The sequence below is a fragment of the Stigmatopora argus genome, chromosome 14, assembly GCF_051989625.1.
Source record: "Stigmatopora argus isolate UIUO_Sarg chromosome 14, RoL_Sarg_1.0, whole genome shotgun sequence".
In the NCBI taxonomy this organism is placed as follows: domain Eukaryota; kingdom Metazoa; phylum Chordata; class Actinopteri; order Syngnathiformes; family Syngnathidae; genus Stigmatopora; species Stigmatopora argus.
In genome coordinates this window covers 17,885,099-17,898,044 of record NC_135400.1, presented here as the reverse complement: position 1 = coordinate 17,898,044, position 12,946 = coordinate 17,885,099, and the positions used below count along the sequence as shown (strand labels likewise).

At 61.3% G+C, this 12,946-nt stretch overlaps 1 protein-coding gene across 4 annotated transcripts; it reads left to right on the top strand.

Moving 5' to 3' along the window:
• The first annotated feature begins 6 nt into the window (after positions 1-6).
• Positions 7-12,625, top strand: grid2ipa (glutamate receptor, ionotropic, delta 2 (Grid2) interacting protein, a). 4 transcript variants are annotated; one of them, XM_077619787.1, is made up of 24 exons: positions 7-340; positions 935-1,188; positions 1,343-1,675; positions 2,047-2,201; positions 4,866-5,105; positions 5,228-5,313; positions 5,453-5,522; positions 5,599-5,895; positions 5,984-6,135; positions 6,488-6,610; positions 6,697-6,803; positions 6,939-7,104; positions 7,365-7,669; positions 7,733-9,733; positions 9,804-9,891; positions 9,958-10,026; positions 10,100-10,296; positions 10,403-10,558; positions 10,657-10,743; positions 10,852-10,981; positions 11,066-11,184; positions 11,313-11,477; positions 11,688-11,800; positions 12,385-12,625. In XM_077619787.1, exons 1-23 carry the CDS (start codon positions 259-261, stop codon positions 11,760-11,762), a joined length of 5,457 nt encoding a protein of 1,818 aa, XP_077475913.1. In that variant the 5' UTR covers positions 7-258; the 3' UTR covers positions 11,763-11,800; positions 12,385-12,625. The 4 variants fall into 4 exon arrangements, with proteins under 4 accessions (XP_077475913.1, XP_077475912.1, XP_077475915.1 ...); XM_077619786.1 differs by having other exon boundaries at positions 11,942-12,625; XM_077619789.1 differs by lacking the exons at positions 7-340; positions 935-1,188; positions 1,343-1,675; positions 2,047-2,201 and adding an exon at positions 2,469-2,506 and having other exon boundaries at positions 11,942-12,625.
• The last annotated feature ends 321 nt before the right edge of the window (positions 12,626-12,946 follow it).

Here is a 12,946-nt window from a genome sequence, read left to right as displayed (position 1 = left end):
CTGTACCTTTTCCTCGCAAAGAACCATTTCTGAACTGAATGTCCCAGTTCCCGGTCATGATGATGATCACCTTCTAGCGGCGGAAAGTGGAGCGGGCAGAGCTTTCTTTCTCCTTTGTACGAGGAAGGCGGTTTTTTTTTCTGGGGGCGGGGGGCGCGCTTTCCGTCGGCTTTCCGGGTACCGCGTCCGTTCCCGGCCGTCGGCCCTCCGAGTCGGGCGAGGCTGGCCGGAACGTGCCCCGCCGCCAGCCGGGCGAGGATGCGGCGCTTCCTCAGCAGAAAGGGCCGATTCTCCCTGCGCCAGAGCAAGTTGGGAACCCGCACCGCTTCCAACCACTTCTGTGAGTGAGTCGCATGTTTTTAGTCAAAGAGCAAAAAAAGATGCCGGTCAAAGCCGCGTTGACCACGGGCGACGACGTTCCGTTGCTTCCCACTGGGACACTCGCTGCCCGCGCGCGTGTGTCGGTTTAATTCTCCTAACGTGTAGACAATTTGGTTGAAATTCCCCTTTTGTTCCTAACTTTTCCCACTTGAGTCCTCCTAATTGGACCCCGTCTCTTCGCTTTGTCTTACTTTCTACTTCTCTGAACTGTACAAATGGAAAGGAAGTTTCTCGCTCTCGTTTTGACGCTTTGCTTTTGTTCCAATTGGCGTGCCGTGCTAGTTTGCGCCTTGCCGTCCACGCCACTGAGCCGGTTTAAACGTTGGCGATGGTTCACCGCTGGCCGCGTTGATGCGTTCGGATGTCATTTTTAGCTTGCCGGGAGGGAGAATGAGGTCAATGAACACCAGAGGGGGGGCAGTAAAGAGGGGGGGGACTTTTTTACCCAGGGCTGGGGTGTCAAAGGAAAAGCTGTATCTTTCCGTGTGGAAACGGGTTATCTCGTACCGCGCCATCTCGTACCGTGACGGCAAAAGTTGTCTCGGCGCCGCAGTTCTGGGTCTCCCCGCGACCAACGAAAACTGGCCCGAAGCTTTCGGCTTCCGGCTGGGCGGCGGCGGGCCCAGCTACATCCTGTCCGTGGCCGAGGGCGGCAGCGCCTTCCTGGCGGGCCTGCAACCGGGCGACCAGGTGGTGGACATCGAGGGCCAGGACGTGGGCGACCTCAGCGCCCCGGCGCTGGTGGCCCTGGCCCGGGGCCTCAAGACGGTTCCGCCCAGCATCGGCGTGGTGTCCCGCATTCAACAGGTGAATGTGCGCCAGCTTTTTCCATTCCATCAAAACGGCCAGCTATCCTTCCGCCTCCCGTCCCGCACCCCGCACGCCATTCTCCATGAGCCTCGGCGGTCCGGGCGGCGGTGAAGGAAATGGCGCGGCGCTTTTGCTTTGCGCCCATTTTCAGATGGACATCGCTCCCGGTCCGGACGGGCGCTTCGGCTTCACCCTGGCCGGCGACGGCCCCCTGACGGTGGAGGAGTGCGCGATGGATGGCGCCGCCGCCCGCGCCGGCCTCAGGGCCCGGGACTACGTGATGGAGGTGGACGGCGTGCCGGTGGAGCGTCACCAGACGGCGGCGGCCATGATCGGAGCGGCGCGCGGTCGGCCGCTGCGGCTGGGCGTGCTCAGCGTGCCGCGGCGCCCCAAGAGGCTGAGCAGCAGCATGAGGGTCCTGTCGCAGAGCGCCGATGCCGTCGGGGACGGTCGGCCGCGCGAGGCCGCCGAGTTCGACGAGAAGGTGGGCGGGCGGGCGGCGCGTCAAAGCGCCCTCATTGTCGCGCTCTACGCCGCCACTCACTTCCGGGACGGGTGCGTTTTGACACTGTAACTATTTCCCGGAGCGCTGCCATAATTGGCCGCAAGAGAAATTCCTTTTGTGAGCTGGCTAACCTCGAAACGCACTCGGTATGGCAAAAGAGTTGGAGAATCCATTTCTCTTTTTGAGTCATCAAACAGAGAAAGAGTGAGAGAATGAGAATGGGAGAGAGAGAGAGAGAGAGAGAGAGAGAGAGAGAGAGAGAGAGAGGTTGGGGGATGCTCCGCCCTGAATGAGGCGTACAAGACTACAATGACGGACGGTCTGGTCTGGCGTTTGGGTCTCGTCGTCAGGTGGAGGAAGTCCTGGCCTCGGACCCCGAGGCCAAGGAGCGGCTCTTGGACGCCTTGAGGCGCTACGCCGCCGATGGCGACGCCGAAACTCTGGCCGAGGCCCTGCCGGACATCCTGGCCCACCCGGAGCAGCGGCGGCTCGTCCAAAGCGTCAGGTGACCGCCACGCCTACCCTTGTCTTCTCCAATTCTGCCCAGTTTCTCTCTTCTTCTCTCTGGCTTCTCATCTCTCTCTTGCTTGTTGTTATCTCTCTCTCGCTCTCTCTCTCTTTCCTACCGTCCGCTTGTTTTCTCCTCCTCGTCATTGGTGTTTGCAAGCTGGCTGATTTGACAACACAAAAGAAAAGGTGTGGGGGGGGATAGGACAAAACCCGAGCGGTGCGTTTTGTCCCGCGTGCCGGCCCAGAGTGGCGCTTCTTTTCGGGTCGCGGGTTGAAGGAAATGATGACTTGCTGCCTGAGGTGAGTGGCTTAGGAATCATTTAGTATGAACGCAATGTCAACATTCTGTCAGATTGTCTACATACGACAGGAGTTGACACCCTTCTTGGAGCCTTCCTAATTCCAACACGTCCGTTATTTCAAAGTCGATGGCGATGGCAACGAATGCGTTTGAAGGGGCCGTCGCATTTATTATCGGCGTCGGAGCCACCGAAACGCCGCCGAGCCGCCCGATCGGTCGGTGCGCGCGGCCATTTGTTTTTTTTCTTCTTCTTTGCAACGGACTGCGTCCCGTGCGTGGATTTGGCACCGACCGGCATGGAGAGCCTCGTTGGGTCCGACAGTGGCTTCTTTTCCCCTTTCCCCCCAAGTGATTGCGGCCGTTGTTTGGGAGTGCCCGGCGGAGGAGCTGGCGGGATGGGCTTTAGCGGCCAGCCACCTTAGTGAGGAAAGGTATTAAAGGCATGCACAAAGTAAACAGTAAAAAGAAAATCTCTTCAATGCTGAAAACACAAAAAGTAGAGAAAAGTCCCCCGAAAACACAAGACAGCCAACGGCAATTCAATTGCGGGCTAAAAAGACCAATGGAATCGGGGAGAAAAAAGCTAAGAAGAGAGATGATTTGAAATGAGGAAGCTCCAAACTGATGTGGAGCCTTTTTCGGTCACCGCCGGCTGCTTTATGGCAGGCTAGGCCAAGCTGGTGGGGAGCAAATTGGGAGCAGCAAGCAAAAACAAAAACAAAAAAACAAGGTGGTAAGGGGGCGGCAAACAGCTGGGACAGGAGCCCCAAAAATGGCAGCTTATGGGTCTTGGTTGTCCTGATGGCAAAAGAAAATCCAAAACAAGAGGTGACTGCCCTGGCCTGGCCTTAAAAGCCCTTGGCTAATTGCCCATCCGATGCTAGGGTGGGCGGCTAACGTGCGCCGCCGGCCAAAGCAAAGGACGGACGGACGGACGCAGCCTCGAGGCTTCAGAGCACTTTTAGTTCCTTCGGAAGACTTTTGGACTTGACCCCAATTTCCATGACTTGAAGTCTTGTCGAGTCTGGACTCAACTTGTCTCTGTCTGTCGCTCTCTTTCCGTCTGTCTTTCCGTCCTCACGTCTGCCCGCCCGCCCGCCAGGCTGCCTGCCTGCCTGCCTGCCTGCCTGCCTGCCGGCCTGCCGCAGCCTCCCACGGGAGGGAGACGTTCTATTTATAAGCAGCCTACTTCTTTTAATACATTTCCTTTTCCCGTGCCGCCACAGGTCCCCAGCGCGTTCCGCTCGCGCGACGACGGACCGGGCCGGCGTCTCGGAGGCTTCGTTCCGTCCAGAATGAGCGCCGAGCGACCGGAGGCCAACGGGGCACTCGCTGACTTTAGCCGGAGCTCCAGAAACGGGGCGGGGGCTGGCTCAGGTGGTGGTGGTGGCCCCTCCAAACGGATTAGACGTTAGCACACCAATCCGTCTTCTATCAGACCAGTTGACTTTGTCACTGGCATTTTCCTGTTTTGAGTGGTAGATGTGCACCTCCCCCTCCCCACAGTGACAGTCCGCTGGGCGCTATCTCACCTTCTCCTCCGTCGTTCTCACTCCTTCCCTTCCCTTCCCTTCCCTTCCCTTCCCTTCCCTCGCCGAGTCAGTCCTTGGGTAACGGTGCTGCTCGGGAACATTTTAACGGCAAAGAGCGATCCGATGGCCTGCCACCCAACCGAGACGGCTTCTGCTTCTTGTCAAACTCCGTGAGGGGCCGGCCGGGATAAGTTAGGATCGGATAGGATAGACGCGAGGGGGGGGGGCGGCCTTGCCTCACTCCGGCCGGCCGGCCGGCCGGCGCTTCCTCCGAGGGCCATGGGAAGAGAAAGGAGTCTCGCCAGGCATTTTCGGTGAGTTTATTTTTCTCTTTGGCTCGACTGCGATCCCGTTCCGACCAGCCCCTTTTCACGCCGACTCGCAAGCGGAGACGTGAAAGCGTGACAAGCGCCGCCGTCTGCTCTGAAAATTTGCCCTCGCTGCACAAAATCCTTCCTTTGTCATCGGCGCACCTCTTACTCCGGCTTAGGCTCACGGATTTGCGTGGTAAAATAGCTTTGGAAACCCCGGACGACGCCTCGGGACGTATCACTGCGTGGCCCGCGTGAGCGCGCCCGACGTCGTTCCCGGGCGGGCGGGTCCGTGACCTGCCCTGGAAAAAAAATCCGTCCGTACCTTAAGTTTTCTTTTGTGTCGACAAAGGCGCCCGAAATTGCTCAAGAGGGAGGAGCGCGTCTTTTCATTTTGGTTCAAACCATTGGCTGCAGGTAAAAGCCAGCGTTCCTTGCAAGCCACCAAAAACGTCTCCTTGTCCTCCGTTGGGCGGACGTGCAATAAACCGGCCTTTTTGTCCTCCTTCGGCCAGGATCTTCATTCCCAAGAAGCACCGGGAGCGTTTCGACGAGGCGCTTTCCCGGAGCCTGGCCGGCGGTCCGAGGGGGCGGAGCTTCGGCCGAGGCGAAGACCGCCCCGGACACTTGCCGGCGTCGGCGCGCGCCACTTCCGTACCGCGCGCCCACGCGGAGGAAGGCGGATCGTCCCGCGGGATGAGGAAGACGGCGTCCTTGACGGCCGGACGCTCCGGCGCCTGCGCCACGAACCGCAGGTCGGGCCACGTGGCGGTAAAAGCGTCAGACGCGGCTTCTGCGCGGCTTCTGCGCGGCGGCCCGTCTGACGCTCACGGCTCTTTCTCGCCGGCCTTCTCACTGGCTCCATTTCTCCATCCAGAACGGTGCGGGTGCGCAAGGGAAACATGAGCTTCGGTTTCACCCTGCGAGGTCACGCTCCCGTGTGGATCGATTCCGTCATTCCCGGTAAATGAGCGGCGCCGTCCTTCTTTCCGAAGCGAGAGCGCCGGCGGCTCAAAAAGGATGCCACGCGCCTGCGTGTTTTCTGATCCCGTTCCATTTCCGGAGTCCCCGCACTCCGATTTTGCCCCGTCTGACCGTGCAGGCAGCGCGGCGGACGAGGCGGGCCTGAGACCGGGAGACCGCATCATGTTCCTCAACGGCCTGGACATGAGGTAAAAGCGGCGGCGGCGGCGGCGGCGGAAAAAAGGCGGGTTCCGGCGGCTAACCTCGGACGCCACGGCCCGGCAGGACCTCCTCCCACGAGAAGGTGGTGTCCATGCTGCAGGGAAGCGGCGCCGCACCCACCCTGGTGGTGGAGGACGGCCCGCCCTCCTGGGATGCCTGGGAGCGGGAGGCCACGGGGAGCGGCGTCCCCGCCGGTGGCGCCCGCTCCCCCACGCTGGGCTCCCTGCGCTGGGTGGCCGAGATCCTGCCCCCGAGCATCCGAGTCCAGGGCCGCACCTTCGGGCAGCAGCTGGAGCACTTGCTGACCGTCCACGAGAGATACGCCGTCTGCAAAGCTCTGGAGAACTTTTTCCAGCGCAGGTGGGAGGGACGACGAGCGGGACGGCGAGCGGGACGGCGAGTGGGACAGCCAAAGCAAAGGCCCACTTCTCGGCTTTGTCGGCGGCAGGAACGTGGACGTGCTGATCGTGGACGTCTTCCCGCTGCTGGATACGCCGGCCAAGCAGGCCATCTGGCAGTTCGTGTACCAGCTGCTGACCTACGAGGAGCAGGAATGCTGCCGCGACAAAATCGCCCGCTTTCTGGGACTCCGAGCACCAGGTGGCGCTACAGCTTTTGGCCTCTTTACCAGCTTTTTTGTCTGCCGTTAACAGGCGGCGGTGGAGGCGGTGGCGGGGGCGTTTGCGGGGGCGGGGGCAATGCGACCAGAGCACTTTGCCCATTCGAATGTGGCCCTCCCATTTCCAACTCATTTTGCCCAACGCTAATTGGTTCTATTCTCGTCACGGACTCAAACGGCCCGCGTGCCCCCGGTTGTCGTATTCATCGCTTGCGGTCCAGACCACGCCCACGCCCCCGCCCCCGCCCCGCGTGTTGAACGCTTGTCGTATTGAAAGCTTGTCGTATTGAAAGCTTCCAAAAGTTCAGCTCAGAGCGCCCCCGGTTCTTGCAGTTGCAGCCGCCGGCCCAGAGGAGCCCCATCGCCGCAGCAGCTCCGTGCGGGTGACGGGCAGCGCCTACGGGAGCGGCGTCAGGGGGAGGAGCTCGGACGACCTGTTGGTCGGCACGCGCTCGGGTACGTGGCGCCGCCTGTTTTTTTCGTGGTGGCGCGTTCGTTGTACGGTCAGCTCGCCGGGGCTGGTCGCTAAACCCCCCACTCAGGTTTCCACGCAGACTCGTTTTGGGAGGCGGGAACCAGGTTAACCCCGGGGGAAAGACAGTCGGGGGACGGTACCTCGCTCCCCGAGACTCCCAACAACCTGACAAACGTACGTAGTGCTCCAATGGAAAGGCAAAGGTTGTTGTATTTTTTGTAGCCGCCCGGCGCGCAGATCTCACTCGGCCCTCTCCGGCCCCCTTTCCCTCCCTCCCTCCCTCCCTCCCTCCCTCCCTCTCCGTTGAAGCTGTCGGCCGTGTACGCCGAACTGGAGAACGTCTACGCGGCCAGGAGGTCCAAGTCCCTGAAGACGCGCCCTCCTCCCGCTCCTGAGACTTTCCTGGACACGGACACGGAGGCGGCCTCGCGCGCCGCCACCCCTACCGCGCCGGAGCCGGCGCCCGCGCACACAGGTAGTGACCGAGACCTCGTACCATTGGTGGTGAAAAGTGCGAGAGAACGTTACGTCCGTCTAGAGACCATCTGATGAATGTCCCTGCAATTATTCATTCATATTGAAAGGGTTCCGGGGGCCTAACACAGCTGTCGTCGGGACGGCACCCTAACACTGGTCGCCAATCGGTCGGAGGGCACGCAGAGACAAACGAGCATCCGCACTCCCAATCAAACCGCCACCTGCGGGAAATTAGTGCAATTAGTCTTTTTTTTGCAGGAGGAGGCAGCAGGAGCCCCGCGCCAACTCTCACTTGGCCAGAGCCTCCCGCCAGCCCCCCGCCTTGTCCGAGCCGTCGGAACAGCGTGGAATCCAACCCTTACGTGAGCCTGGACAGTCCGCCGCAACTGACGGACTTGCCTTCCAGTCCTCCGGCGCGGCGTGACGCCAGACGACGATACACTTTCTCCGAGCCGCCGCGGTCTCAAGACACGGATCGCTTCCTGGACGCGCTGAGCGAGCAGCTGGGCCGGCGAGTGGCCATCGTCGACGACTTCCTCACGCCCGAAAACGACTACGAAGAGGTGAGGTCAAAAGGCGGAGGTTGCTTTTCGGCGGTTTCCGTGACGCGTCTCGTCCGGCGGCAGGACGCCAGCGAGACGGCCTTCCCGGACGAGGAAGAGGAGGAGGAGGAGGAAGAAGAGAACGAGGACGAAGACGAGGACGAGTCGGGGGCGGACGAAGAAGAGAGCGGAGGATTGGCGGCTCCGGAGCCCAGCAGCCCGAGCGAGGTCCAGAGTAGCAGCGGGGAGGAGAGCGCCTCCTCCCTCACCTATTCCTCCTCTTCCGACCACATCCCCCCGCCGCCCGTGAGTCCGCCCCCGCCCCCCCCCGTTCAGTTCGACGACCCGCCGGCTCCTCCTCCCGCCCCCGCCCCGTCGCAAGGGCGGGAACGGCCGGGCCTCGGGCCCGAACGCCCGGCGAGGGCTTACGTGCCCGTCCGCCGGAAGTCCGGACCGCCTCCCCCGCCTCCTCCTCGCGCCGACCCGCCGCCCAAACGACACTCTTTCCATAAAGTCGTTCCGGCGATGGAGGAGGCGCGGGTTCAGGCCGCCGCCAGAGAGCCGCGGGCCTATGGAGAGCAGGGGTCTCGCCGGGGAGGGCGGTCCCACGAGGGGCGGGAAGCGTACGAAGAGCTCCAGGCCACGGAGGGACGGCGGGCCTTCCTGGAGCAGCGGTCTCAACGGGAGCAAATGTTGGAGGACAGGCGGGCCTACGAGGAGCAAATGTTGGAGGAGAGGCGAGCCTACGAGGAGCAAAACGTCTTCCGGGAGCTGAGAGCGTTGGAAGAGCAGATGCTCCGAGAACAACAAGTCTTACGGGAACGACAGGAGCGGGCCTTCCGGGAGCAACTGATGCAGCAGATCTACCAGGGGCAGGGGCACGGTTCCATGCCGGCCCAGGTCACCGAGGGGGCGGCCCGCTCGCCGCTCGGGCAGCCGCACCGGTCCTTGCCGCCGCTGCCGGCGGCGACGTCGGAATTCCCCGATCGCTCTCGCCGTTCTCTCTGCGGCGGGGCGCAGGCGCGGCCGTCCCGCTCGGCCCCGCCCGCGCATCACCCGCCGCCCGTTCCCGGGGAGGAGCCGCGTTCCGAGCCGGGGCGCCAAAGCCCCGGGGCCGGGCCCCGGCCACTCCGTCCCTCCGCCGAGGCCTTCCGGGGGCCCGGCGCCCACTACTCGTCCTCGGAAATCTTCCCCCGGATACAGCGGGGCGAGACGCGGTGCTCCTCCACAGAACTCCTCCACCAAGCTCACCAGATGCCACGGAGGCAGCCTCACCACTCCTCGGCAGAACTCCTGCGGGAAGCCCGCCCCCCGCCGCGGGGGCCCCAGCCCTCGTCCGGCGAACCGGTCCGCCGCTCCTCCGCCGAGCTCCTGGGCCGGTCCCGGCAGCCGCCGCGCCGAGCCCAACCTCGTCATCACTCCTCGAGCGAAACGCTGCACCGGGAGGCGTCCTCGCCGCAGGAGCGCAGGGGTCCGAAGAGCCAGCGGCAGACCCGGGCGTCTTGGCAAGGGGGCCGGCCGGCGGAGCCGTCTCCTCAGAGGCCCCGTTCCGTTCAGCGGGTTCTGAGCCCGTTGGGGGGGGCCCCCGCCGTTCACCACATCCAGCACGTGGTCAGCCCTCCGCCTCCGCCGCAGGACCAGCAGCAGCAGCAGCAGCAGATTCACACCATCCACTCGCCGCAACAAGCCCACCGATCCCAGCCGCTCCTGTCCACGTTCCGGCCCCTCCGGCCCCCGTCCGATTTCTGGCCCCTGCCCCGGCTCGGCCCGCCGCCCCCGCAACGACAGCAGGCCCAACCGGCCCCCCAGAGCGGGCGTCCGCATTCCCAACCGTCCCAGCACTTGATGCGGTCGCAGCACAAAGCGGCGCCGAGCGAAAGTCAGCCCCAGTCGCTGCCCCACTCTCTCTCCGACCCCGCGGAGCAGGCGGCGGTGGCGGCACCGGCGGCGCCGCCTCCTCCGCCTCCCCGCTCGCCGGCGCCCGTAGCCAGGCCGACCCTCTCCAGGATGGAGTCTCACCACATGAGTGTCAAGAGGTTGCGCTGGGAGCAGCTGGAAGACTCGGAAGGCACCATCTGGGGCCAGGTGAATAGAAGGGAAGCTCCGGCGGGCGCGCTCGCGGTGGTGCCGTAACCTTTGTCGTTTTGCCGGCCAGTTGGGCGTGGCTTCCGAGCACGAGAAACTGCACGACATGGTGAAGTATTTGGATCTGGAAATGCACTTTGGGACACGGAAGGCTTCCCGTAAGTCCATCGTCGAGCCGCGCCGCACGCATGCCGCACGGCGTCCTTCTCTCCTCTCGCCCGTAGCGCCGTTGCCGGAGCCCCCGAAGGAGGACGCCATTGAAATACTGTCCCGCGAGAAGGCCCGCGGCGTCTGTAAGTGCGGTAGACGCGGCCGGCGTGCGTTGACACGCGGCGTCCCTCCGACACACCGCCGTTTGCCCGTCAGCCTTTTTGCTAGCCCGCACAAATCTGTCCCACGGAGAGCTGCGCCAGGCGCTGATGTGCACCGGCGCCCGCAAACTCCAGCCCTCTCACGCCAAGCAGCTTCTGCTGTGCGCTCCCGACGCGGAAGAGCTCCGAAGATATCGGCGCTACGCCGAGGACCCCGGCCAACTGGGCCAGCCGGACCTCTTTGTGCTGCAGGTAGGCGGGGCAGGGAGCCCTTTTCCTTTCCCTTTCCCTTTCCCACCGCCGGCGCGCGTCTGCGGGTCTCGGCGAACCCGGGCCGTGGTCTCCTTCTGGAACTCAGATGTTGTCCGTGCCCGAGTACGAGACGCGGCTGGAGAGCCTCCTGTTCAAGGACTCGCTGCAGGAGAAGACGGAAGAGCTGAGAGGAGCCTACCGCCGCATTAGCGAGGCCTCCTCGGAGCTCAGGGGCAGCAAGAAGCTGGCCAAGATTTTAGAGGTACCAGCGCGCGCCAACTCCCGTCCGATTGGCTGGCGTCTCGTGAAAGCCGGCGCCGCTCCATTTCATTGAAATGAGCCCAACCCATCCCTCCCTAGTTTGTGTTGGCCATGGGGAACTACTTGAGCGACAGCCGGCCTCGAGGCGACAGGACGACCGGCTTCAAGATCAACTTCTTGACGGAGGTACGTACGGGATCTCCGTCTGGGCTTTGACGGGGGGCGAGCGAGGCCTTTGCCGTGGCGTTTTCTCTCCCCCCCGAGAAAGCACGCACGCTCTTTCCATGGCCGCAGTTGAGCACGACCAAGACGCTGGACGGCAAATCCACGTTCCTGCACATTCTGGTCCAGTCCCTGCGCCATCACTTTCCCGACGTGCTGGATTTTGCCAAAGACCTGAGCACGGTTCCGCTGGCGGCCAAAGGTAAAAAGCTTGAAAGAAAGCCGGAGAAGATCCCCAACTGGCCGTTTTGGTTTGTTTTCGTTTTGAACGGTGCCGTCGCCTCAGTCAACCAGAGGAGCTTGGCGTCGGATGTGAAGGAGCTCCAAGGAAGCATCCAGAACATCCGCGCGGCCTGTCACAAAATGCCCGCCACTGCCGAGGACCGCTTCGCCATTGTCATGAGCGTATCCTTGACCGGGGCATATTCCAATACTAAAAAATAATGTGAGGGCGCTTTGTTAAAAGCAGAGATGGGTGGGGGAAAAAAAAAAAAAAAAAAAAAAAAAGAGTCCCTTAACCGGGAAACGTGCAGACTTTCCTGGAAAACAGCCACCCGTCGATGCAGTCTCTGGAGTCCCTGCAGCAGAGCTCCTTGGAGGAGTTCTCCGCAACGGCCTCCTACTTCGGCGAGGACGGCCCGAGCGCCCGCACGGAGGCCTTCTTTGGCATATTTGCGCAATTCATACACACTTTCCAGGTGAGGATCAAAGCTTCTTCCCATTTCGAGAGCACTCCTCATCAATGTGTGCTCCATCATTTGTGGCCCGGCCTCCGCCAGCCCACTCGCCGCTCCATGGTTTGTGGCTCGGTGCCGGGAGTCGGATGAGCTCGTTCCCCAGAGCTGGGCCGGGGGGGCCCCATTCGGCACTCGCGCTGACCACCGTCCGCCTCTCTCCCTTTGCCGCAGAGCGTTCTCGGCGAGCAGCTGGCGGCGGAAAATCCCGCCGGCCCCGGATCGGCCTCCCCGCCGCCGCCCCGGTAGCCACCGTGTGCTCGTAGGGCTTGACGAGAGTAGAGACGGTAGGTGGACAATGCTGCCAATGGTGATGGGGGGGGGGGGGGGGGGGGTCTAGCATGCCATGGATTTGGAATCCAGATGCTATAATATCAAAGCCACTATACAAGCAATATTTAGCGCTTTCTTTCCGTACCATCCATTAGGTTAAAAGACGGCACACGGAATGGAACGCAAGTTTGTGCAAAAACCTGCTTTAAACAATGTATGTTTCTTTTCTGTTTCTTTTTTGTTTTTTTTAAGCAGCCCGCCACACTGAATGTAGCGCGTCATAGGAATTCCGCCTCGGATAAGGGTTACTTACGTTTTTGGATGTATAGTTTTGCCGATCCACTTTTCCTCCCAGCTGTAAACGGGCAGTGTGCAATAAGGCTGACTTGGGATCCCAACGCACGCACGCACGCGCGCGCGCCAATGCTAGGATAGGAATTGATGGCAAGAAAAAGCTCGGATCTTGAAGATAGCGCCAAATACGGCCTTTTGAGCGTAGTTGTTAGCCGCTGCCGTGTATCGCTAAACAGCGCCTCCCATTGCCGCTTCTGTTTCTTCCGTCTTAAATGACACCAACTCACTGGACCCATTTGTTTAGGGATGTTGGACTGACAAAAGGGTGACACATTTGGAGCCTTTCCTCGCCATCCTACCACTTGCCTCATGCTAATTCTGACCGTTATGGTGGGAAAATGAACATTTGCCATTTTTATTCAAATAACCCTTTGTAATGTCTCCATTTTATTCTCATGAACCCTAATGTCCAATGGATTGGAATTCATTCATCGTACTGTAAGATTGACGTGACGTGAAGTAAAGGGATGGCTTTTTCCACAGAGTTCCTTTTGTTTTGTTTTTTTTCCCTCCCGATGTTGATGAAGTCCCTACTTCTGGAATTGGAATGACTTGATGACGTTCGTAGCGTCAATCTTATTTTGCACGCCCTGCTGTCCTGACCTTTTAGGAGTTTTTGCCACACATTTGCTGCCTCTCGATGATCATAACAAAGATTCCATCTTCCGTTCCACTCAGCGGGGCCAAAAAACGTATGGCGCTGCCTGCCTCCCCTTTCCGTGAGGCAGAGAGAGCGAGAGAGAGAGAGAGATATCTTGTGTAGCGGGAGTGAGATAAGCTGTCTTTTTTTTTTTACGCTTGGCTCA